Below are 26,030 nucleotides of genomic sequence, written 5' to 3'. Positions count from 1 at the left end.
GTTAAGCCACATGCTTGAATACCAGTTTTTACTGAATTACACTTCAGTCTCACTTCATCTACTTTAGGCATTTAAAATCTTACGAAAAATTGTTTCAGGACATTTTAATGCAAATTAAAATCTTATTTGTAGCATAAGGAATTAAGGTCCTTTTAGGACCATGTCCCCCTATGAAGGCCTTCCTGGAAACCCTAAATCTTAGACTATTCCTCTGTGTCAGCACCTTCACTTTGTCTTATGGCGTTCCTTTTGGGCTCGCCATATTGGCTTCCATCTCAACCCATCCTAGCAACCTTTTCTGTCACGTCAACCGTCTGCATGTCCTTCACTAAATCTATGAATCGTCTCTCTAGAAGGTATATCCACCATTGTTCCTCTGCACTCATCCAAACTGCCCGGCCTCCGAAATACTTATTTCTGATCCTGGTCACTCCCAGTGAAAATCTAAGCATCTTCAGCTGTGCTCGGCTCTTTTCCATAGTGACACCATCTCCAAACTACACATGACAGCAGGTCTTGGATCTTTGTGAAGACAAACATGTCGAGCCCCCTACATGCAAAGTGGGGCAGGGAGCAGTCACTGCAGATAAAACACTGCAAACAGACAACCTTTAGCCAAAATATAAGAACAGTTCATCCAAATGACCTCAAACTTGGCAGTAAACATACTGTAACCCTCTGAAACACAGCTGCCATGTTTGAAGAGGTTCAGTTAAATGGAAGCTAAGATACAAAGACCACATCTCTCAGAGAAATAGTAAAATAGCATCTACAGTTTTGATCTTGTGTGAGAAGACAAGCTGCACATTCCTTCCAGAAATCAAAGCCCCAAATTGCATTCATTCATCTTCATCAGTGCATATAAACTTCTGACAGCTGTACATTGCAAATTTGCTCAAAATGTCATGTCAGACAGTTTAAAATACACAGAACAAGCCCCAAATAATCTGATTTTAGAAGATTAAAGCAAAAAAATAATAATAATAATGTGACAGACTTCTACAACGCGATGAGCAAAAGCAAGAAATCCAAAAGGGAAATTTTCCACTAAGTGTTGATTGATTTTATTTCATTTAGTTTGCACATTTTCAACAACTGTAGACTGCACTAATTCTGGTACCAATACATTTGTTTATTCTTCATCACATTCAGAAAACAATCACTTTGAGTTTCACTTTACAAAACAGTCTGCGATCATTTCTGGATCAAACCTTTGGTTTCTCTCATGGACAATGATTTAAAACAACACTTCAAACCATGAATTTTTGCTCCACACAGTGAAAAAATAAATAAAAAGTCCAAATCATTTGACACAATTTGATTTGAACAGAAAATATTAAGGCTGAATAAACAGATTTCTACCTGCTCTGCTAAAACGTTGCAAGTAAGCAGCTTCTCTCTCTTCAGGATGATGAAACTTATGTTGAGAGCTGTAAACAAAACGACGACACTGGAAACCTCACTGACTTGGACGCATTAAAATCAACACGTCCTCATTTTCTCATGTTTTACTCCACTCAGAAATCAAAGCAGGCACATCTGGCCACCTGAGCAGATGACCCGAATCTGCTTCTTCAGGTCGGATGTTAACAGAGCAGCCTTTAAAGGTAATTTTTGTAATTTGCCCTCTGCGGGATCTAAACCCCTCACCACCAGGGGGCAGCATTTTACCAGCAGCGTTGCTGAAGTGTTTAGAGACGTGTGCGGCTGCTCTTTTATTATTTTATCCATTTCCTCTACAAGCTTTGCCTTTTGTCAGGCTGTGTTTACCTGGTTAAATAAAGGTTAAACTTACTCACTGCACCATCTGGTGGTATAAAATTGATACTGCACAGCATTAGAACCCAGCCTGAGTTTAACTTCAGCAGATCTCTCTTCATCTCTAAAATAAAGTATGATAAAGTCAAAGCAGTTCTGCTGGTAGCTTCAATTTTGGAAGGTTTTAAAGCATTTTTAAAAACAGAGGGATTTTCAAGAAGAACCTTTAAAAGCATCAATCATTTGATTTTTACTTCATCGACAAATAATTTTGTTTCACTTTCTGATTTCAGTAGCTTTTAATCCAGTTTTTATTAATCAATCTCACCACATTTTGTTCCAGTATGTCAGAGATCTGAATGATCAAATGTTGCCAGCTGCCTACACAGACTCTGCGTGAGTAAGGCGATAGACGCGTGAGCAGCAATGGTGGAAATGCACCGAAGTATCGACAAATAAGACGACATTCGCCGGTGTCTGCGCAGCTGAAACACTTTAAAACTGGTCAGTTATTTTTGTAATAGAGATTTTGCTGTTTTTGTGCCACAAAAAGGAGAAAAACAAGAAGGTAAACTATTAAAAATTATTATCTGAATCAGCAAAATAATTTAACGTGAAAGTTAAGGCTGTGAAAGCGTCTCTCTTTAGGAGGAATGACTCGACACACCTGGGAATTAAAAAAAACAAAAAAAACAAAAACACAACCCTTAAGAAAAGCTCAAGAATTTCAGCAGAAAAGCAGCCAATGAAGTTAAGGTTAAAAGTACCCCACAGGTGTCTACAGGTCTGCTTCAGGTCAGCAGAAGCAGATGTGACCTCAAAAATGTGACCTCACAAACGCAGAGGACTCGTGAGGCTTCCAGTGTGTGTCGTCAGTGTGTGTCGTCAGTGTGTGACGTCAGTGTGTGACGTCAGTGTGCTCATTTAGATAAAAACTAAAACCACAGGACAACTTTTTCCCCTCTTTCCACTCACAAATGCTCTCAATTCATTTCTGCCTGACTCAGTCCTACAATGGCGTCGTCACCCAGCGCAGGTCCTCATCGGTCAAGACCTCCAGAACCCGGAGCCCAGCTGGCCTCTGGGCGGACTGATCTGTCGTCTCTGCAGCGATGTCTGAGATAAAACACAAAAACAATCATTTCAATAAAAGCATAACACTGCACTGGTACTGTGTGTAATAACAGACAGCATCTCATCATTAAGCCCCTTAAAATGTTGAGCTGATGTTTAAACTCAGCTCAGTGAGAATACAACTTAATTCCAAAGTTTTAATCCAGCTCAGCGTCACCCAGTTCAGTTCAAATATTACAGAATTTCTCAAATCTGTGCCATTTTTGCTCCGTCTGCTTTCAAAGTCAGAGTCTCTAAAATAAGACTTGTAGCTGAAGTCAAACCTTTTCTATAGCTTCACTTTTAAGTGCTCAAGTAGATTAGGCCACCAGTCTGTAAACACTCCTCATAATCCAGACGAGATCTACTTCACACCCGTTTCTGTAAACAGTACACCGGTTTTAATTATGTTCCCTTTTGTTTTACAATCATTATTTACCCCCCCAACTGTTTTACTGTTTGCCATGCAGCACTTTGAATTGTAAATCAACTTCTTTTTGGCCTTTATTTAATTTTATTTCTGAATAATTCAGCAGTTTGAATTATAGGAGGTGCAAGAAGGAGAAAAAACCCAAGCATGGAATTACAGAGTTTTATCAGGGAAGGAAATATTTCTCTCTGGGTTTACAGCAGATCGATATTAAAGCCGTTAATCTGCAGGTTTAGTTTCAGACGCTTCCCTTTATTTGCCAGTTAAATTTCACATTTACCAAACAGCTTATTAAACTCTTACTGTTTTGTTTTTTTATATAGATTACAGTAATGAGCACTGCTGTTGTTGAAGCATTTTCTAACCATCGTGTGGTTTGTTCGCTCAGTCGCAGCTTCATGGCTGCAGACCTGTGATGACCGAAGGGCTCAGCATGGTTCTCGCTGGCAGTGCCTTGGAAAACCGCAGGGAGCCTCGGACAGCCCGTCTACCCGCAGAGAGCGTCTGTTGATGGAGGCTGTGTCCGCAGTATGAGTCAACTGGTCTGGTGGCTACTCTCATTTGTGCCGTTGTCGGTCCATCAGCTCGCCGTGGAGTAGAGTGAAGTTAAAACACGCAAAGAGCTAAAATGAGGGAACCAGTTTAGCTCACGGGGTGAGCAGGCGACCATATGCCAGAGTGGCCAGGGTGTGAATCTGACCCGAGGAACTTTACTGAATATTTTCCCTTCACTCTCGACCATCTAATATCGGCAAAAAAACATTAAAAAAAAGAAAAAGAAAAAAGAAGAAGAGCTGAAGTGAAGCAGACCATAAAAACAACGTCTCCACTGCAGATACTGTCTGCAGTTTTCAAGCTGGATGTTTATTTGATGCTTTTCCATGTTTTCCTGCCGCTCCCTTCCCTGTTGCGTTTCCCAGAGGACTGCACAGGAACGTGTTTGTGTACACTGAAAAGCCCTCTCTTTAAATAACTACAAACTGACACCTGCTCATCTGCCTTCATCTCACAGCATCCCACCATCCTCTGCATGTCACAATACACCCATGAACCGCCTCTGTAGTCTTCCCCTTATCCTCATGCCTGGCAGCTCCATATTAAACCTCCTTTGTCAAGTATGTCCACTTTCGATCGTGGCTCAAGAGTTGGGAGGTCGCCTTATAATCTGAAGGTTGCCGGTTCGAGCCCCGGCTTGGAAAGTTTCGGTCGTTGTGTCCTTGGGCGAGACACTTCACCCGTTGCCTACTGGTGGTGGTCAGAGGGCCCGGTGGCGCCAGTGTCCGGCAGCCTCGCCTCTGTCAGTGCGCCCCAGGGCAGCTGTGGCTACAATGTAGCTTGCCATCACCAGTGTGTGAATGGGTGGATGACTGGATGTGTAAAGCACTATACAAATACAGGCCCATTTACCATTTCCCTCCTCTCGGATGCAATCGTGGTACCAGAGAACTAGCAGGAGTCACTTTTCATCAGTGTTATCAATCTTTTTATTTGGAAGAGCAGAGACTGCTTGGGATTCACTCACGTACTCATAAATTCCTTTACAGTCTGCACATGTCTGTTTTAAGGATTCATTGAGCTAACATCCAAACCTTCACAACATGTCGGGGGGGGTCACATACCTCCAGGAACTGTTTGAGTCTGATGACTGAGCCCATCTGTCCACTGCTGGTCACCGCTTCAATCCTGCACAGGAACACTTCTAGGTTAAACCTCTCACATGACTGCTGCAGGTGAAATGTTTACTGTTAAAACGTGCTTTCTACCTGGGGAAGTATTCCTCTTTCAGTAGCAGGATGAGCTTCCAGAACTGGCTCCGATACTGGTTCATCAGAGCGTTCCCACAAACCTGAAGGAAACAACGCTCAGGAGTTATCCACAGCTGCTTTCAGCGACAAAGAAACTGAAGTTTAGATTTAGGTTTAAAGAGTTTCAGGGACTGTGGTCATTTCACCTGACACTTTTTCATGGTTCATGGGCCGGTAATGCAAGCCGCTGATTGTTTGAAGCAACAAACACACCTGATAATGTGCAGGATGTGTCCAGACTCACCTCTAGAAAGTCAAACAGCAGAGTCGCTGTGACGTCTGCCAGAGGCTCCATGTTGAGCATCTGAGCCAACCAACGCCAGCCGTGGTTCAGACCATGAGGAACGGGCTGAAACAAAAAAATAAATAACTACATTTTTGAAAAAGTGAGGGACTTTTAGACATTATAGGCAACTTTAGGTTTAGCCTTGGACAATTCATTGCCATGGTAACTAAGATGCTCCAGAGTAAGTTACGCCCAATGATTGAGACCAATCAATTCTCCTGAAAACCTCCTCGATGCACAGAAATAATATATCTTCTCTTCCCCCGTTATTTGTTTGTTTTTTCAAACTGCGTCTTTAGTCTTTCTCGTTTCCTAATAAGAATCAGGAAGAAATCTCTGCCTCCTCAGTCTGAAGTTTTGCTTGTTTGACATTATAAAAGCAGGAAGCGGGACCGTTTTTACCCCTTGTTTGGAGCTGTAGGGCCACTTCAGCTGGATGATGGCGGCGTAGAGGCGAATCATCCCGGACATCCTCTTCAAGAAACTGTCCTGACCTTCGACCCCAGAGTCGTCTACACGGTAACCAAGAATCCTCTGGTATTCATCCACGGGCGTGCCCTCCTTCATCGGAGGGTAGTGAGGGATTGCATAGGGGCATTTCTTGTGCAGGTGGGCGAGGATGAGGTCTCCCACCTGAGGGTGCAGCTCCCAGACTCCAGAAGCCACCACGGCGATGGGGAAGGCCGCTTCGTGGTGAGACGCCACTTCCTCCTCTCCTTGTTTCTACACAGCCAAAATATAAATAAATAAATAAAAGATATTAAAAAAATAATAATTGAAAAATCACAGCTTCTTCTTGCTTATACAAATACTACAAAATATATCAAATTAACAAAGGATTACTTCACAAACAAACAAAAACAGACTTCTGTGTCGAATCATTCGTTTTGTGCGCACGCTCACCACAAACTTCTCCGCCAGTTTGTAGCTGGCGAAATCGAGACCCTGCGGATGTTGTGAGGTGGATACCGATTTCCCCCCAGACACGACCGGCCGTCCCGACAGAAGCTTGTCGATCTTGTCGAAGATTTCTCGGAGCTGCGATCCGGAGTTGCTGGCGATCTGACTGACAGGGATGGTGGCAGCTTTCTGGAGCTCCAGCTTCAGTTTCTTTGTCTGGGAGAAATTAAACCACTCGAGTCATAAACAGACAGTGAAGACGTTTCGTGTGTGTCAGCTTGTGTTTGAGCTGCTTTTTAAAAATGTTTTAATGAAAGAATTAAATGAAGTTTTCAAACTGAGATGATTTCACACCATCAGCTCCTATGATAAAGTTATTACGGCTCGAAAATGGTAGCCAAAATAATAATAATTATTATTATAATTATTATTAAAAAATAAATAACCCAACTTATTATATTATAAGTTGAGTAATTATATATTAAAAAATAAATAAATAAAAATCTATACTATTAAATCCTCCGAATGTAATTCAGTAATTTTATTACGTGTACTTTTCAGTTTTAGCATCTTTTTTTTCCCCCATTCCCATGTAAATTTTGCTATTTATTAATTCATTTTATTTATTTTTCCTTCCCTTTCAATTTAACCTCTGTGCATTTATTTATTTTTATTTTATTTATAATTTGATAAATATTTTTATTTTATTCCATTTTATTTATTTATTCAAGGACAAACAGCTCTCTAGACTTTGAACAACAGAGTGCTGTGTCCAAGGAGTGCCACAACAGGGGGCAAATAACAAATGAAAGAAATCAATTTTATGAATTCATTATACAAATATTTATGTGAACTAATTGAATTGCAACAGTATATATTTTTTACTTTCTTTTTTGTATTTATTTTGGCAGTTTTGGTCCTTGGGTAATTGGTGAGCCTATAACTCAGATAACACTCAGTGTCAAAGCTAAATTTGAATTTTTAATGACCAAATGCTGTCTTTAATACTTTTCAGCTGAGTGGGTCAGGTGGGAACCCCTCATATCAAACATGGAAACATGCTTTGAGAACAATGGAAAGAGGCCAGTCACAGAGTTATTAAAAGAGGACGAAATTTCCTTTCGATGTCCCTGAGAATTCAGTGACCTGCGGTGTTAAAACATTTCTCATTTGCACCAGTAATGATACATGAACCAGGACTGAGATCTTTAAGGTCATCACTTAAATAATTCCTAGTTCAAAGTCCAGATCCTAAAGTAAAAGCCTACACAGACACAGAAACCATCAACCAAGTCCATCATTTCATAAATTATGGATTCACTACTTAAAGAATTAATCTATTAAATTAAAATATTGCTGGAATGGTCTTTGTTGGGACCTTTGTAGGTAAAAACCTTTAAGAATGTCACAGTCCTTCCTCCGTCATCTCAAAGTCTTTCATCTGAATGTGAACAAACCCACCTGTCCGTCTTTTGCAGAGCTGAGCTGTTCGAAGGACTGAGCGCACCGAGAGGCCGCCTCCTGCAGATCCTTGTACCACTTCAGCGTGACGTCTTCAGCGCTGTTCTGCAACCCTGCAGGAAGAGGTTCAGTATGAAATGGTGAAAACACTCAGCAATATATCTGGATAAGGGGGGGTAAATAAATAAATTAGTCAAAATCCATACTTTGGTCTATATTTATTCTCCAAATTATTTTATGCAAACAGGATGTTTTGTTTTGTGCACAAGCTGCTGACAACACCTCCAGCTGTACAGATGCATGACGCAGCTAAGCCTTCTCCTTCATCACCTTTCCTCTGTGCCTTCTCTTTGGCCAGCTGTGCCGCCTTCTTCTCCCCCTCCTGCTTCGCCAGCAGCTCCGCCTGTTTCCTGCGCTCCTCCTCCTGCTCTTGCTCCTTCTTTTTCTTCTCTCGAACATTGGCCGCTTCCTCCTGCATCAGCCGAATAAGCGCTCTCATCTCGTGCAGGGCTCGCTCTGCCACAGTCATGTCCTCCAAGCTGGGGAAGTTGCCCTGAAATAGGCAGAACACACGCATTTCATGAGTACAAGCAGAAATTAGGAGGAGCATAAACCTTAAAAATCTCGATGTAAACCGACCTCTGCAGTCTTTCGCACCACCTCCGACACCTGGGAGCACAGCTGGTTCCCTCGGGTGCTGTAGGAGCTGAGGCTGGCCGGTGGGAGGTCCGTCTTGGTCTGGGTGGAGGGCTCAAGCAGCTGGTTGAGCTGCAGGATCTCCTCCTGGATGCTGTTGAGGCTACGCAGTCTCTCCCTGCCCTCCGCCTGCCTTTGCCTCTCGAGTTCTGCCTCCCGAAGACGCTGCTGCTCTGCCTCCCTCAGCCGTAGGTTGACGAGCTGACGGACAAACAAAAAGCATGAACAGCACAGGAACGAGATAACTTTTTCTACCCCACTGAGCACAAGAAATGCCCCTGTATGTGCAGGAGATCATTACTACAGCAGACTACCAAAAATAAAGAGCATCTACTTCTCCTGCTGCAGAGCTCTGCACATCCAGCATCTCACAATCTGTTTCACACTTTGAAACATGCACAATTTTTGTAAGGTTAACAAGCAAAATTAAAGACTTCAGTAAACAACTTGACAAACAGGGGTTTAAGCTTCACGTTTCCTGAACTTTCCACGTACCGTTATTCTACGCCGCTGCTCCTCCTTCAGCTTCTCTTGACGCCCGATGCTCTCCTTCGTTCTGCAGTACAGGAAGTGGAAAACCAGACCAGGTGTTTAATCGCATGTAACGTTTCAGACATTTTTAAGCATTTTAATCATTTCGAATGAGTCATGATTTCCCTTACTCTCTTTCCATCATGTCCCTCATACTCTGGTACTCCTGCCTCTGCTTCAGCTCCATGAGCTCCTCAAAGCGTTTCAGCTGCTCTGACTCGGCGCTCGCAACCGCCGCTACGAGCTTCTCCTGCATCTCCTGCCGCACCCTGAGGGCCAACTGAGTCGATAGATAGAAGGCAGTCTGGTGAGACCCTTACCAAGTATATAGTACGCAGGGGTCAACATGCAAAATATATAACTCTGATCAGCAAGCCAGCAGAGGTTAGTATGAAGAAGTTTAGACCCATTTCCAGTAATGTGTAAGCGTCTAACATTACATGCTTTTCCATAAACTGTAACTGGAAATCCTGAACATATTCATATGTTTAGATTACATGTTAGTTTCTAAAAACAAAAGCTGAAAGCAAACAAACTAAAATAAATACAATAAAACAAGTTGCCAATGACAAAAATCATAAGAGTTAAAAAAAAAAAAAAAAAAAAAAAAAAAACATTTGAAGTTAGGTTTGCAAATAAAATTAAATGTAAAAAAAAAGATGATCACTGTTAAGCTGTTTTTCAGTAAAAAAAAAAATTAAAATAAAAAAAACACTGTCAAAAACTTGAACCTTAGCCTTTTCTCGATGCTCCTCCTGAACTTTGATGATATAGCCAGCCATCTCCATGGCTTTGGGAGACAGGAGGGAAATGGCAGGAAGTGACGTAGGACTGGAAACTCCACTGACATCTGCCTCTGGACTTTCATCCTTCACCTTATCACTAAGACTCTACAGAGCATCAGCATGAGGAAAAAACAAAGCAAAAACCATCAGGGTCAGATATTCAGTTAAATTGGAAAACTGTTTTACAACATGACACATAAGAGAGACATTGAGGACTTGCCTGTTCTCGCTCATTCTTTACAGACGCTGCTGCAGAAAATGCAGCTGTCCTGGCGCTGACATCGGCGACAGATCCGGTAGAAGAAATAGAGACTTCTGAGAGAACAGGGCTGGAGTCTCCGGATCTGGAGCCCAGGAAGGATGATGACTTCTGCAGGGGAGCCGAGCTGAGACGCTCCAATATGACACCAGCGATTGGAGACAAGCTTGGGGAGTCTTTACAACCTGCTAAAAGAGGCTACAAGAACACAAGCGGGCTTCGTTTACAGATGGTTTATACACAGAAACTGTATGCATCACTTATGTTGCCATATCCTTTCAGAAAGTAGGACTTCTTAAAGCCTGAAATGATTTTAACAAAACAAACACACTGGATTTTCCATGTAACACCTTCATGAGGAATCAGTGAGTTCATACCTCTGCTTTTATAAACATGGAGTTCAACAACAGAAATCTGTTTCAAATCACCCCTGACACTCGTCCCCTGCCTCCCCTTTCTTGTGTGCTGTCCATTTCTTTGGATGGTTTAAAGTCCTCTACCTTCACTACCTCTGCTCCTTACATCCTCACTGTTGCACCAGTCTCCTTCTCAAACACACACATTCCTTTTCCCTATATCGCCACCTACTCCCTCCTCACTAGTCTCACAATGTCATCCCTGAACCTCACAGTGTATACAGACTCTTGCCTGACCTCATCTGACAGCCTGCATGTCACCACCGCAAACAAGAAGAGCGGGATTATAGTTGACCATTGTCCACTGCCCTTGTGTGAAAATCTGGAACCGAAAATGGAATTCAGCCTCCCAAACTCGAAAAGCGCCATAAAAAATCAACTTTGGTCTTAAAAAAAAAAAAAAATAGAATAAAAACCTTTCAAAGAAAGTCCTACTGGACTTAGCGAGATAGATAGATAGATAGATAGATAGATAGATAGATAGATAGATAGATGCTTCACAGTTTATAAACGGAAGTCACGAAGTCACATTAGTTATCTGTCAAATAAAAGTAGCAATAAAAGTAGTCATTTGATGAAAATCCATAAAAGGATGTCTGAAGATTAAAAATAAAAAAAGTACGCAACTATACTACGTTATTTGCGTAAATGCCTCTTAACACTTTGTTTTCAACCACTGTTTATTGATTAGCTTCCGAGCTGACGTCTTACTGCCTGATCTAAATGATTAAATTGTCACTTTGAATAAAATCCACCCTTGTAGTGATTATTCTAAACAAGCGTAGCGTGCTAACTTTAACTAGCTACCGTTTAGCTAGCTCTAGTTGTTTTTTTTTAGCTACCTGGCGGCAACTCACCTCTCCCCTTTCCAACCAGAATGGGTCGAAGGAGATTTTCCCCTTTGGTGAATTTTTTAAGGCCTGTAAAGTTTCCCATCGTAGACTTTCAGAAGGCATCGCGAAACACAAAAAACTACAACTGATTAGCAGTAATGCTAGTCAAGTTTGAATCCGCCATACGGCGTTACATAAAATACAATCCGAAGAGAAACCACCGGACTTTACTAAGTTCCCATTTGGGACCTTTATATATTTATTTCTTTGCTATTTGTATAATCACACATCACAAAATGATAGAGATAACTCTATTATGCACTGTGATAATTTCTTTATTAGGTTCCCACAGTCCATTTTGCTAAGAAAGATTCCTAACTGAGTGACGTGACCCGAGGTTCACTTTCCTTTATTAAGAAAGGAAATTAGAAAACGCCTTCCTATAGTTCACAGCTGAACTGCTGTAAGAAAATCTGCTTCTTTTCCAGTTGCTTCGCGTGAAGAACATAGATTTATACAAACTCTCTAAATCAAGATTATGAGCTATATTAACTGATCAAAGTATTTTCAAGGTTCAGTATAACTCAGTTTGGATTGATAAGGTCTATTCTTGCATTCGAGCCTGTAGGATTATCATGAATTAATGTTTACTGTGATGTTTGACTTCAGTCATAGAAATCCTAAACAAGGGAGAAGAAAAGGGTTTTACTGGCTCAGTACTCAGCAGGAAAACATAAGAAAATAACATGTGTTTCATTACATGCAGTCGCAGGGTTCTCTAGTAATATTTCTATAATTTCTATACGACTATCCAGTTTACTTAATCAGCATTCTACCAAGAAACAAGTTCATTTCTGCTGCTTCATAAAAATCCAAGTAGTACTGATCATAGGACTGGAAACTGAAAATAAAAATAAAAAACTTCTAGAACCAAACATCATAACCATAACAGGTATAAAACATGCTTTTTAAGGCCAAAAGAAGACTGCACTGCCGCAGACCGTTAGCAGATCAGGCCCTAGATGTTCCTTCTTTTTTAAACATCCAGTCTTTGTATTGATATGTTTCACAGACTGTTCTCGTTTATCTGACACGCATAAAACAACAGGGTAAAACATGCTGTGGTGAACTAAAACGCTGGTTTTTTAGTCCAATTTCTCTACATTGTAGTCTTACAATGTAGATATAATGTTCCAAAAGTACCTCCTAACATAAATGAAACAAGTCTGTTTTTCTTCTTTTTTTTTACATTGACTTTAATGACACTCTGGTGTAAAATACAAAATGCTATAATATAAACCACATAATTTTTTATGTTTGTAAATCTGAAAGAATATTGTAAATCATAAAAACTCTTATTGGAGTTTCTTATCTTGGCTTTGCAGTTGCTAAGTTACTGGTAAGTTATACATAAATAAAATGTTTGGGCTACTAATAACTGAGAATTTATCCATAAATTCAAATTTATTCATTTCATACAAAACATGAAACCTTCAAGTCAAAAGCAGACCTTTAATAAATGCGGTTTATGTCCCGTACGATAGTTCGGGAGGATCACTGCTGGTCAGGCTGGATAAATTTTGCTTGTCAGCTTCCAAGCAGAGAGTCACCAAACACATTTCCGTAGGAGGTTTTGAGAAAATGGACGTAGTTCTGCAGGCTGCGGTTTGTCGAGTCCGACTGCTCCAGCCGGTCCTTCATGTTCTGCAGCTGGCTCTGGAAGCGCCGCTCCATCTGGGAAACAAAGGCAGGGATACACTTCTACATCACAACATCACCTTTTTTTCTCTGACCATCTTTGAGCATCATTATCATGTGATGTATCAGTTTCAGTACCAAAGCTGCCTTAAATCTGCCCAGATTTACTAAAAGGACAAAACCAGTGAAAGCAATAAGAGTCTCTGTGTGTCTTTGGACAAAAAAAAACAGGAGTGATGCGCACATTTACACGTGTCACAGCAACAGTAACTTCTTCAAAGCATTTATGGGTGAGGAGCTGATGGTAATTAATGAACAATGAACCAGAGTAACAGAAATATATAGAGAGAAAGTGAACAGCTGCTGTCAGCCTGCAGCAAAGTTTACAAAGACTTCCAGATTTCCAGAGTGAGAAACCGAGCTGGGAGTTTGTCTTCATGCTTTTTCTTCATCCTGAAACTCTGTGAAACAGCGAGCAGCTGAAAGGATGACTGTCTTCACGTTTATGATTGCTGAACAGGTGGTTTAATGAAGGACCGTGATTGGCTTTTTACCTGCGAAGGTTTTTATAGTGATTATAGTAACGAGCGCTGCTGCTGGAAATTTGAAAACACATTTACGTTCACAACACCTGAGCTTGCTGTCTCCGTCATGTTGCCACTTGCTGCGCGAGGCTGGAGCTCCTCAGTGAGCTGTGACGGAGGAGCTGCTGTGTTTTAAACTTTTTTTTGAAAGGCTAGTTGGCCTTAATCTTAAAATATTTTACATGAACACGTGGTCCTAACTATGTTTTTATTTGCAAATGAGCGAAACGTGAAAAGTGGCTCCCGCTCCACCTTTCTCCATGTTTGCCACAGGTTTCAAACACCTCCTCTGCTGACTGCTGTAGAAAGTTGGTGGAACTGTTGCCACTGACCCAAATGGGCCAGAAGGAGCTTTCCTGAAATACTTTTGTGCTGGCCTCTTGGTTTTATCGAAGCCTGCCTGCATATGTAGAAGCATTCAGCGGTGACTTACTTCCTCCTTGTTTCGCTGCAGTTGGCTCAGCTCCGTTTTGGCTCGGCTCAGCTGGCTCTGGAGGTCCAGGGCTTTAGACTGAGACGATCTCTCTTTGGCTAAAACCCTCTGCATGCTGTCGTCTACCTGCAGGCCGAACATGAAAAATAAACATATGAGCACCGAAATCCTTCAGGGAAAAACTGATGATTTAGTTTCTTTGACCTTATCTTTAGTGAGTGTGTACAAACACCTAAATCAAAGCTTTAGTTTTTACCCCAGTTTAACTCAATGATCAGCAGTCAGTGTGGACGTGGACACAGCTCACATTGAGGAGGTGTAAACTCTGGATCATCAGTTTAATACAGAACAGAAACACCAACCAAAGTTTTGAGCCTCACCCACATTAGCAGCACTAACACTTTACTAACAGGATTAATCGCGACTTAAGGACAATTTTGCTCGATCACAAGTTAACACATTTGTTTCGCCATTTAAGTTAAAGATTGCCTGCTGTGTTCAGCTCTGACTGACCCACAGACCAATGAAGGAGAGATGGAAATCATTAGATTTTTTGACCACATCAATGTGAAATTAAATGTACTGATTTATATTGCCTGCAATAAGTAATGTATGTAGTAACAAAGTCGACTGACTGATTTTCTAATCTCAATTGCAGTCTAAGTTTTTACTGCTTTAATTGCAGACTTAACAGCAGTCTAAACACCTTCTGCATCACCAAGTTAATGCGTGCAAGCTGTGTGTCAGTGTTTGCACTGCAGGACTTCACTCAGTGACGTTAGTGAGATACAGATCAGCAGTGTGCATAAAACATCCATCCCTCCCTCCCAATCCGGGGACAGGTATAAAAGCTATTAAATCAAAATAAAAGAATTAGTGACACTGTGGAGCCTCCAGCTGATTTTAAACCAAAACTCCAAACGCAACCTGCTTCAGAAAAGCTTAAGTGTTCAGCACCAGTAACCATGGCAATCTCTTAACATCCTCCAGGTCACTGCTGAACACTTTAGAGTTTGGGAAGTCCAGGATCATGAGTGATGCTACCTGTCAAATCACTTCTCTTACATGCATTTCCTTTTACAGTTATTCTATTAGGAGAATTTTATTGGGTGAGGTAGATGTGAACCAAACTCCACTTCTAACCAGTTCAGCAGCATCTTGGTAGCTGTTAAGAAGTTGAAGGAGAGCCACCGTCTTGATGCTGAAACCTCTGGCTTTAAACTCATCGCAGATCGCTAACCCATTCACCCGTCTGGTGTGTGATGTTTTGTGGAACTGTGAGACCTCCGTGACTCCACGTGTCTGTACCTGTTTCTGTACGTCGTCCAGAGTTTGCTGCAGTTGTCTGGACAGGACGCTGCACTCGTGACTCTTCTCCTCCAGCTGCTGCTGGATGCTGTGGATACTGGCTTCCTTCGAAGCGAGAGATTGAGACATCTCTCTGTTTTCTGCCTTCAAGCCCTCCAGCCTCCTGCAACCAACACACAAATCTAGTGTCTCAGCTTGGAAAAGATCAGATATAATACAGATTTATCTGTATTACTGTTGTTGTGATTTGGCTCTGCAGTATATAAATAAACTTGAATTGAATAACGTCCATTAAATGCAGTTTCTCTGTGACTGTTACCTCTCGAAGTTGTACACTTTCTCCTTCAAGACGTTGTTTTCCTCCTGCAGCAGCAGGTTCCTCTGCTGAAGCGTCTCCAGCTGAGTGCCTTGCTGCTCCACCTGCAAAGGAAAACGTTTAGTGGAACATGTCAGCCATGACGGGTTCCTGGGGACACTCTGCATGGATTATATTCATCAAACTTGTTAATCTTTCCAGATTTTTAAGTATGCTGGGTCTTTTGGGTCTGAATGAAACCTCTACCTTGTGCCTGACTTCAGAGAGGGCGGAGTTATTCTCCATGTTCCTCCTCTCGCGTGCGTCAGCCTCCTGCTGGGCTTCTCGGAGCTGCTGCTCGGTCTTCCTCAATCTGTCCGGTAGAGTCTCGAGCTCTCTGAGCCGCCCCAGCAGCTCCCGCCTCACCTGCTCCTTCTCCCTGTCCAGGCTGACGTGCACGTCTAGCGCCTCCTTCTGCACCGCCTCCAGCTTCAGGCAGTACTCCTCGGACTCCAGGCGAGCCTGCTGGACCTGCAGAGAGGTTTATCACCCCGACACGGGTTCGATTTCAGCACAGAGACTTTAAAGTCATTTTTAAAAGTTATAATATGTAAGAACAAAGTACCATCTGACTTTCATGTTAAATCTGTATTTAAAGTGAGCGTATCTGTACCTTCTTCTTGTACTTCTCCACCAGGTTTTCATACTTCCTGATCGACGCTTTCAGCTGACGAGCTTCAGACTGAAGCCCTCGCTGTGTCTCCTCAGAAGACGTCAGCTGACTCTAAATGTGAGGCATGTTTATCATAAACTACACATAAATACATTTCCCTTAGACCACAGAAGCTTTGAAACAACATTAGCTGTTGGTTTTTCTTTAACAGTTTTTATTTCATATCAACCAAATCCATAGCGTGCTGCTAACTCTCCTGAACATACCTTGAGACTTTGATTGTGCAGCTTGGTGGAGGCGTTTTCGGCACTGAGATGATGCAGCTGATCCCGGAGCTCCTCCCTCTCTGTCCGACTCTTCTCCTCCGCTGACTGAAGCTGAGCGTGCAGCTCGATCACCTGACTGTGACATAGACAGGTATAAAAGGTTACTTTACTCAACAACCACAATTTTCTAAGTAACATTGTTTCAGTTTCTGGCCATAACACAGATGCTGCAGCTCCAAAGTGTCAGTAGCCTCAGTTTCAGTACCAGTTTGTGTCAAGTGACACCCTCTGGGCCTGAAAAATGGAGCCGATACAGAAGTGCCAAATAAATAAAAGTAAATAAAAAAGCGCCGGATACAAAGACGTTTTTGTTTTTTTCCGGCTTTTTCCCTCCTTTATAAAAACTGTGTGATGGGTGATTTTGTAGGGTGGGAGGGTTAGCAGTCATCTTACTGCTAGTGATTTCAAGAAGCAGAAGCAGATAAAGAGACACCAGAGAGCTGATTTCCCAAGTCCAGCATGAACAGGAGGAACATAGATTATACCAGTCACAGATCCTTGTTTACCTACAGTAATGAACAACCTTAAGTGAACGATATCAGCTGCTGAGGTGCACGAGTCCGCTGCCACCTGGGCATCTCTACGGCCTCGTACACGTTCTGCTGTGGTGGGATTTTTCGACAGGGTTACAGTAAAAAAACACAGTCAAGAGTCTGTGGTCCAACCAAATGACCCCACGCTGCCCACCACTTCCACATCCTTTTCTCCTCATTTCTTAAATTGGGTTTCCATTTAACATATGTTAAGGGAAGGAAATTCCCTGTAAAAAAAAAGTTTAAAGTCCAGTAAATGTATGCTTGTCTGATATAAGCACAGCTGGTTTCACCTGCCTTGCACACTGAAGCATCTCCAAAAGTGCTACAGACTAAGCTGCAGGGTTGTCAGTGTGTTGCCACCCCTCCCCCACCCCCGAGGTTTCTCCTTTAATCCTGGAAGGTCTCGGTGTGTCGGAGCAGCCCCTGCGGCCTGTCCTAGGATCCTCATCCCACAACATCATTCCTCCACAGACTACAGCTCCCCTGCTCTGGCTCCTCTGTGCGACCTTAGAGAGCTCTCCTCCTCATGCGACCTGTGACAAAGACATTTAAGAAACCTCTGCATCCATCTCCAGCTGGAAAGGTGAACGCAACTCCACCCTGTTTGTCAGCATTTGGCTTTTCTCTCCAAAGCCACTTCCATTTCCTCCTCCCATGGAACAGTCGGCTCTGCCACCATGGCTTTTCTGGAGGACGTGGACCAGACCAGGATATCTGGCTGATATCTGGAGGAACTGAACCAGCTCAGTGCGAGCTCAGCCGTGCCTGGGGAATCCTCCAGATATGGACCATGTGATGGCCCCGCTGCCCCCAGCTCTCTTGCTAATACTGGCTCACAGCTTTGGGCTTGTAGCTTTCCTCTTCCATCTTGATGACTTCTGATATTGCAAGATGTTTCCTTTTCTTCATGGTAGCCTTAGACTAGAAATTCTGCCCACTTTGAACTGAAGAGGGCCAGACCAGTGAAACTACGTGATAAATGTGTGAAATTACAGAAAAGGTTCTGTTTGTTGATTCCCCAGACTGTCCCATAATTATAAAAACAACATTTCTTACATATCAAATAAGGAGACAGACATTTCTATAGTTGATAGTGAAAAAGCAGGGACTTTTTGTCATGTAATTGTTTATCTGTTACTTAATTACTTTGGTGTACTATGAAATAGAAATGGGGAGGGTTCCTTTATCAATAAGAAAAGTTGTCCAACTTATGAAAATACAGTCACAAAGTCAAAATCTATGTACTCCTTCATATTTTCCAAAGCTGTCTAGTGGGCCGGATTTGAGTCTTTGCAGGGCCGATTCTGGCCCTCAGGCCTTATGTTTGACACCCCTGCTTTACACATCTCATTGTTGTCATCTTCCAGGTCTCCAGCAAACCAGACAAAGTTGGACTTGAAATTCCTTATAAAGACATAAATTTCAAACTGACCACGGCCGCCTTAATTTTCAGGGTGACTCACATTTTGTCCGATGATGCTGGGCTACATTTATCGATTTATTTACAGAAACAAGAACTAAATGAGTGTTTCCATGAATGCACTCACTGTTTGAGAGCAGAGATTTCCTGTTCTAGCTGTCCTTTAGCCGCTGCCTCCTTGGAATGACGGAGGCACCAGTCACTGGATGTAGAGAGAGCCTGAGCCAGCTGGGACTCCTTTAAGAAAAAACAAAAACACTCACACACTTTCTTCTTTTGTTTTTGACCTTATTTATTATTTCAAGTGCTCCTCATAAACAAGTCACCTTCAATAAGGTGAACAGGTGAAAGAGAATGAACAGAGTAAGCAGGAAGTGTCTGTATGCCTGTTACAGGCTCAGTCAGACTGCTGTTCCTTCAGCAGGCAGTCCTCACCTCTGTTGCTTGCGTGTTTCACTGGAAACTTGCCACTTGGCCAAGCGGCTCTCCTTTGAATCAGATTTGCATAAACCACATGATCGGACAAGACACCGCAGAGAAAACTCATTTGCATGCAGAAGAAACCACACAGAGGTGTGACGGTCACACAAAGGAACCAACATGTTTTCTCCACCACCTTCTCCATCTATAATCTACTGCAATACCAGAAAATGATGAAATACTGTGAAAAGATTTTTAAAAATATGGATTGGAAAATAGCTTTTAGTTCATCACAGGATGTAATGTAGGTAATGTGTGACTTTAGGAAACCAGTGACCAGGTTTAATCACACGAGCTGCACATACTGACCTTTTCCTGAAGTTTGTCCGCGAACCGCCTGGCGGCCTCCTCGGCTCGCTCTCCCTGCTCGGTGAGCAGGGCCAGACTTCTCTCCTCGGCCTCCCTCTGCTCCCTAAGAGTTTGCAGCTCCTCCTGAAGCACCTGGAGCTCCTTCTGCTGCTGCTCCTGGCTCTGATGCATCCTCTACAGAGAGAGAGAGAAGCAGGAAAGCTGGTTTAAAGAGTAATGAATGCTAAAGGGTGAGTTTAGGATTCTGAATTACCTTCACTGGCAAAGTGTGCACATCAAAAGACTCTTGTTGTTACTTATTTGACATGCACTGTTATGTGGACAATTTACAACAGATACATGAAAGAAAACATATGTTCAGAACAAGGACGAGAGAAACAAAGCAGCTAAAGTGCTGCTATAAACTTTAAAAAGATTGTGCCAGACTTACTTGTCCTGGGAAAAGCCTCTTTTGGCTTAAAGAAAGAGCTTCAGTGTCTGTTTTGTAACTGAAAGGTGTGAACACTTGTATATTTGTGGCCAGTCTAAACCCATTACTGAACCACACTCATGAAACCTGAACATGAGCGTAGTGGAGGCTTCATTGCTCCAGGTTTTAGTCACATTTCCACAGAGATCATCCATAATGAAAACTGTAGTCGCACAAGTTTCCCTTCTGTATCAGATCTGTGTGACTCAAACGTTCACAGAGCGTGTCAAGATATCTCAATCGTACAACATGTAATACATGCAGCCTCGCATGCCATGCAAAAAAAATACAGGAGCAATGTACACACTTGGCACGATAACTGAGAGTCAAAGAAATATTGTTTCATGTTCTTACACATACGTAAGTCAGCTCTTACTCACAGATTTCAAGATTATGCAGCTGTAATAAATCAGCCCTCCTCTTTCTGAGCTGTGAGATTGATCCAGAGCCTCGCATTTATCCGCACACAGTCCCAGAGGAGTTTGCCTTCATGTTAGAACATACTGATTCTCCTTCAGCTGGCGCTCACTGACCCTAACTGCTGTTTCTGGGGAGAAACATGTGCCAGTGCCTACACTCCATTATTATTTCAGTAGATTTGTTGCTCCCTCATTGGGTCAATCTTTTTTTGACCTGCTAGTTTGTGCTGTTTTCAGCAGATTGCAGATTCCTCCAGGAATTGCAATGGTCATTTGGTGTTAAGTTGGTGTTGATGTCTGGAACAGTGTAAACACTGGATGTAGTAACTTCATCCTGGGGGTACAGGTATTAAGATTAGTCATATATCCTGTTTACTGAAGTTCACAGCTAAACAGGTGGAATGAATTAGAGTTTGGAGGAAGCCACACAGTGGCTGATGGTCTGGTTGTGTTTTTACTTTTACTTTTTTATTCTTTACAACCTTCATTTTATTATATATTGTATATTCATTCAGTGTAACTTGTTTTCAGGCATTTTTAAACGTAGATGAAAATAAAGTGTTACAAGTATTTGCTATGGCACACCCCAGGTTTTGCACCAAATATGTCTTTAGATTCCTTCATGTGGCATTTTTGGCAGTTAAATTGCAGAACTTTGCACTCTCACTTGTGCATTTTTTTGCGATCGCATTAATTGCATTGACTAGTAAATGTGGCCTGAGATATCAAAAGGGTTTTTAAGTCTTTGGTTGTAGTCTATGTCTGCTTGTTCCAGTGTGTTAATGCATATGATCGCGTTCTGTGTTAACAGACCTGAATCTGAGCGGCCAGTCGGGTCTTTTCTGCCTCTGCTCGGCTCAGCTGAGACTCCAGGTGGCTGCGAGTTGACTCCAGGATTCTTGAAAGCTCCTCGGTTGTCTTCACATTGTCCTGCAATGAGAGAGGGAAGCAGAGGATGAGCGGGAGAGATCATTAAGGGTGCGCACGTCTGTCTGAGAGGTATCAGTTAGTTGTGGAAAACCTTTTCAAAGTCCAAATGCTCTGCAAGCTTTGAGGCCTCTTTCTCCTTGTGGGTGAGTTTGGCCAGAAGGCGCTGCAAAAGAAGAAACGTCTTCTCAGAAATTTTCTCTGATGTAAAATGAGGTAAAAAGCGGGTGATAATCACTCACCATGTTGTCTGCTTCACTGTCGGCCAGTCTCTTTCTCAGGGTGTCTGTCTGTTCTGACCTCACCAGTGATTCCCGCTGTGGATACAGTAAAAGTCAGGAGTGAATGAAGGCACGCTGACAGTCCCACTCCTTAATCTCCAAAAGTTGATTCTGTTCATCTGGATGTAGCGTTTTGTGGGAGTTTCGTCACTCATCCAAGTGACTTCTTCAGTCTCAGCTGACTGCAGGTTTCCCCGATCTTATAAACAGTACATTTGCATAATGACTGAAACCAGCCCACTGAAGGAACAGTGGGCTGGGAATGTTTGTCTTCTTCCTGTACCTCATGTTCACTCCACTCTCTGAGGAGCTGTCGGAGGCCGTGGTGTGTGTTATCAAACATCTCGATCTTTTCCAACAACAACTTCTGCTGCCGTTCCAGAGAAGCTGCGTGCAGTTTTGATGGCGTCTTGTCCTAAAACATAAATAAACATGCACATCCAAACATGTCCTAATCTATTCCTTCTGCCTCATTTCTTCATCCACTTGATTTATCAGTAAAATATCTTCCAGTGCAGGTTTTACCTTGGCAAAGCTGTCCATAGTTTCCTTCAAAGCTGTCAGCTGATTGGCTACAGCTACGCCGTCAATTTCTGCTTCAACGAGGGCTCTCAGGAGCACATCTGCCCCTCTGTGTTGACCTCGAGAATCTGACCTGTAAACAAAGCAGACCTGAAATATCATTGTGTGCATCAGCAGAAAGTATATTGGAGTAAAAGTTGGCCTTATTATTCTCGTTTCCTCTACTAGAGTATCGTTGCAGGAGTCACTGAAAGCTGAAACTTGTATTTCCTTGTGCTAAATCCACTTGTTCTCCTTCTCTTCCCCTGACTGCCAACACTGTGTGATTCCTCTGGTACCCAGTCCCCGTTCCAGTTGACCTGCATCAATCACACCACCTGTTTAAAGGTGCAGCAGTTATTCAGGGCACCCTTGATTCTGGGTGAGCAGCCTTCTGCTACGTCATCTTTCTCAGTGTTGTGCTGGTAACCATGCACACTGGTAGTTTATCAGGCATTTGACATACTAATCTCTACCAATACAGGTGCGTATAGTTCATTAAGTCCACAGGTGTCAAACTCCAGTCCTTGAGGGCCGGTGTAGTGAAACTTTTCCATGTGTCCCTGCTGTAACACACCTGAATAAAATTAGTAGGTCATTAGCAAGACTATAGAACTTGACTGCTGGCCCTCGAGGACTGCAGTTTGACACCGCTGGTTAAGTCCATTAAATTGTAAAATAAATAAAATTAACTAAAACACCTTAATCTACGAACATTAGCTCCCAAGAGGTAACTAACTCACTGTTAGTTCTCCTCCTTTTATTGCTTTACAAAGATATGTGTAAAAACTTGTTGCCACCCATTAAAGAGACTTCTGCAACGCAAAGATTACAGTAGAAGACTTTTGTAGTAAAAAGTTTTTTTGGCAGATTTACCAAATAAAAAAAAATCTGATTTAACTGCATATTCTTCCATTGCAGCTTTTACATTATAGGAATAGGAGAAATGGCACTCATCATCATTAATTTCATTATTCATTTTGCCTAATCATTGCTATAACATGAATTCGTTCAGCATTTGTTTCGTGCTCCTGTGAGAAGATTCAGAGAAACTGTACAACTAAACCAGTTTGGTTAAACTTCCTCTGGATATGAGGTCAGTAGTACAAATGTTTGTGTGTCAGACTGCTGAAGCTGTACGTACTTCCTCAAACGGCGAAAGCTCTCTTGCTCTCTAAGTAGGATGCTGAGGTCCTTGGACACTGCATCCAGCTCTTCCTCCTGCTCCTCTGCTTCGTTCTGATGTCTGATCCCATTTTCTGTCTGATGCCGCACTCGGCTCGTCTAATCACGACAAACAGAAATACGGTTCAGGGATCAGCCTCAAAGAAGACAGAAATAAACTGAAAACAGCTGCACCTACCAAAAGAAACAAGGTACATGTTCATCAAAGTATCCTCGACTGTGTCTTAGAAAAAATAAAATTATGTTTAATCCTCAAATTAAAGCCAAAAAGGTGGTCCTGTCTTAGGCTCTCTATGATTAATACATCCCAGTCAGTGAGGGGTTGACCAGATGTGTCTGTCATATGCAAATATTATTTAGGAGGGGAACTCCTTGCTCTCTATGATGTGCAGGGTGTTGTGGGAGTTGAAGTCTTTTAACGCCTGCTACGTTAGCCACTGTAGCAGTTGTTCTTTGTGTGATTAAGTGTTTGTGGGTTAAAATGTATCCAACTCCTTTTATTCAGCTCACTATTTTTATTTTTTCTATGTCTGTGGATATTTATGACATTTTTCTCTTGCTCTGGACATCATTTTTAAAATCCTCAAGTCCCATGGTTGTAGTTTTTTTATGTCTTGCTTAAATTCTACTTATTTTACTTCATTTCTACTTTTTCTTGTAAATGGCCCTATGTTGTGCATATTGTGCCATCAGTGGCAGGTAGACAGCATAACAGAAAAACATCGCTCGAACATGTCAAAATAAGGAATATAAGCTCAAAGTGATATGTGAATACTCTTTGCGTGGGTAGTTCGGATGGTCCATGGTAATGGATATCAGCTACCTTTGTTAATTTGTAAATCAGCCCTGAAATGAGAGTATAGGTTCTGGTTGTAGTCTTTTTGATACTTTCGGTACATCTGTTTTGTTAAAGAAACAAGCTGCTGCCAGAAAATCTTTCCTCTCCACAGATCCCAGTACATTTAACAGAGATGAACAGTAATAAGAGACCTGGCACTTGTGGGAGTCCACATCTCTTCTGCAGGACAGCCTTCCCGGAGGAATCCACGGCTTCCGGACCTTTGGTCTACCTCCGTCGCCCTTCACCTGGGCACCTTTTTCCCGACTCTTTAGAAAAGGTAAACAGATTCAGGTGAAACGCTTCAAGACTTAACGTAGCGTCCTGTTCCTCTGGAAACTCTTTGAAAGCTTGCGAAAAGGTGGGGCGAGGGCTGTCTAGAAGAAAACTAACAAATCTTTGCAGCAGAAATACGACATGTGATTAACATCAGCAGTATTTTCCCCGAATCTATAAAGTACAGTAACCTGTGGGGTTTTGCTGGGACTCCTCCTCATGTGAACATGTATAGGTGTAGTCTCCAGTACGTGGAGGTGAACCGGTGGCGGCGACGGAGGTGAATCCCGGGTTTTCATTCTCATAGACCCCGTTTGGGCACATTAATGACCCGTTAAAATAAGTATTAAAAAGCACATTTTTATCATGATACACAGTCTGCTTCCAAGATGAATCTCAGCTTCTCCCAGTAAAGAAAACGGTTGTTTGGCTTGACAAACGACCGGCCTGATGATTGGCTCGGTTGCAAGATCCCGCTTTGTGATTGGTTGAGAGGAAAGTTTTGTGCAAGCGTTGTCCGTGGTAACCATTAAAAGTAATCGTGAAGTCCACGCTGCCTTTAGGTGGTGTCGGAAAAAATCCAAATAAATTAATACCCTTCTTAAATGGTTTCACGCTTCAATTCTAATAGGAATAATCTATCTCTTAAACTTTATAAAATGAGATCAGTTGTTACATATTTATAGCAACAATGGAGCTGCAGCAGATACCTTTGTTATGACGGTTTCGGGAATTCCGTTTGAAACCATGTAACGTGAACGCAGCACAAAACCGTTATAACAAAAAAAAAAACCCAGACCAAAAAAAATGAACATATTGTTAAATGCTTTACTTTTCAAATTCAGATCATGTATACTGGTGGCTTTTCTGCTAAAGTAAATAGCCGTTTTCCAGTTAAATAACACCGCAGTGCTCGACGTCTGAGATGAGCTAGAGATGAATCCACTTCCTGTTTATTTCTGTGGCACTTCCGAATCTTAAGCTAACACGTTTATACTAGCCAGCCGCTCCAAAGTCCACCAATCGAAACGATATAATAAATGTACACAAAAATTTAGTGGTCAGAGATTTATATGTTTTATCATTTGTGCTGATATCTGACAGCCAATTATTGATTCTCGCTCCATGCGCCGTGTCAGCTAAAAACAAAGCTGCTAAGAGTTTCAGTTAGCTTAGCTTGTGGTTAGCCTTCCATGTGCGCGTGGCTGCTAACAAACATGCTGGGGCAGTACGTTTTCTTTATGCTCCTGTTTTACCCCAGTGCCCACAAGCTCGGTGAAGCGTGTGTTGCGGCTGCTGCAGCGGAGGCACAGGACCGAGGAGCTAGCAGCACGGACACCCTGATCCTGTGCAGGGCTTGCGGACACGAGTTAGCACTCGGGACGGACATCCGCTCCGTGCCTAGCCGGCTGGCGCTCTCCAGCCGCAACGACACGCTGCTCGGGGGTCGAAGGGTTAACGTTCAGCTGTTTGAAAATCCCCACGGACACCGGTTTGAGGTGATCACGTTCAGAAAAGCCGACGTTACTCAGCACTGGCCGTCAGACAAGCGCTTCTCCTGGTTCCCGGGGTTCTCCTGGACCGTGGCCACCTGTCCCAGGTGTAACACTCACCTAGGTGGGTAAACCTACACATCAGGGTTATTACAGTTAACTAAACTCATGTGTGAGAAAGCTAAATCGAAACGTCGATCTACTGATCGAGGAAATAAAAACTTAAAATAAATTAGAAATAAACAA

At 42.4% G+C, this 26,030-nt stretch overlaps 2 protein-coding genes across 5 annotated transcripts; both read right to left on the bottom strand.

The window, feature by feature from the left end:
* Positions 1–1,048: 1,048 nt before the first annotated feature.
* gle1 (GLE1 RNA export mediator) lies at positions 1,049–11,504 on the bottom strand. 2 transcript variants are annotated; one of them, XM_082554259.1, is made up of 14 exons: positions 11,298–11,504; positions 9,986–10,222; positions 9,712–9,870; positions 9,112–9,260; positions 8,945–9,005; positions 8,393–8,650; positions 8,084–8,306; positions 7,754–7,866; positions 6,296–6,508; positions 5,795–6,115; positions 5,351–5,455; positions 5,065–5,147; positions 4,921–4,984; positions 1,049–2,874 (listed from the first exon to the last, which is right to left on the bottom strand). In XM_082554259.1, exons 1-14 carry the CDS (start codon positions 11,394–11,396, stop codon positions 2,806–2,808), a joined length of 2,154 nt encoding a protein of 717 aa, XP_082410385.1. In that variant the 5' UTR covers positions 11,397–11,504; the 3' UTR covers positions 1,049–2,805. The 2 variants fall into 2 exon arrangements, with proteins under 2 accessions (XP_082410385.1, XP_082410384.1); XM_082554258.1 differs by lacking the exon at positions 11,298–11,504 and adding an exon at positions 10,678–10,824.
* Positions 11,505–12,712: 1,208 nt separating this feature from the next.
* On the bottom strand, positions 12,713–25,625 carry LOC309718736 (outer dense fiber protein 2-like). 3 transcript variants are annotated; one of them, XM_082554252.1, is made up of 17 exons: positions 24,483–25,625; positions 24,168–24,284; positions 23,137–23,276; positions 21,957–22,086; positions 21,715–21,846; positions 21,393–21,467; positions 21,245–21,316; positions 21,037–21,153; positions 19,336–19,509; positions 18,674–18,783; positions 16,531–16,666; positions 16,265–16,375; positions 15,859–16,122; positions 15,616–15,716; positions 15,297–15,459; positions 13,989–14,114; positions 12,713–13,007 (listed from the first exon to the last, which is right to left on the bottom strand). In XM_082554252.1, the coding sequence occupies exons 1-17, from the start codon at positions 24,594–24,596 to the stop codon at positions 12,861–12,863; spliced, it is 2,229 nt and encodes a 742-aa protein (XP_082410378.1). In that variant the 5' UTR covers positions 24,597–25,625; the 3' UTR covers positions 12,713–12,860. The 3 variants fall into 3 exon arrangements, with proteins under 3 accessions (XP_082410378.1, XP_082410380.1, XP_082410379.1); XM_082554254.1 differs by lacking the exons at positions 23,137–23,276; positions 24,168–24,284; positions 24,483–25,625 and adding an exon at positions 22,179–22,317 and having other exon boundaries at positions 21,957–22,103; XM_082554253.1 differs by lacking the exons at positions 23,137–23,276; positions 24,168–24,284; positions 24,483–25,625 and adding an exon at positions 22,179–22,317.
* Between the last annotated feature and the right edge of the window lie 405 nt (positions 25,626–26,030).

This window comes from Aulonocara stuartgranti (genome assembly GCF_965226115.1).
Source record: "Aulonocara stuartgranti genome assembly, chromosome: 12".
Taxonomy (NCBI): domain Eukaryota; kingdom Metazoa; phylum Chordata; class Actinopteri; order Cichliformes; family Cichlidae; genus Aulonocara; species Aulonocara stuartgranti.
This window is presented reverse-complemented; position numbering and strand designations above follow the sequence as displayed.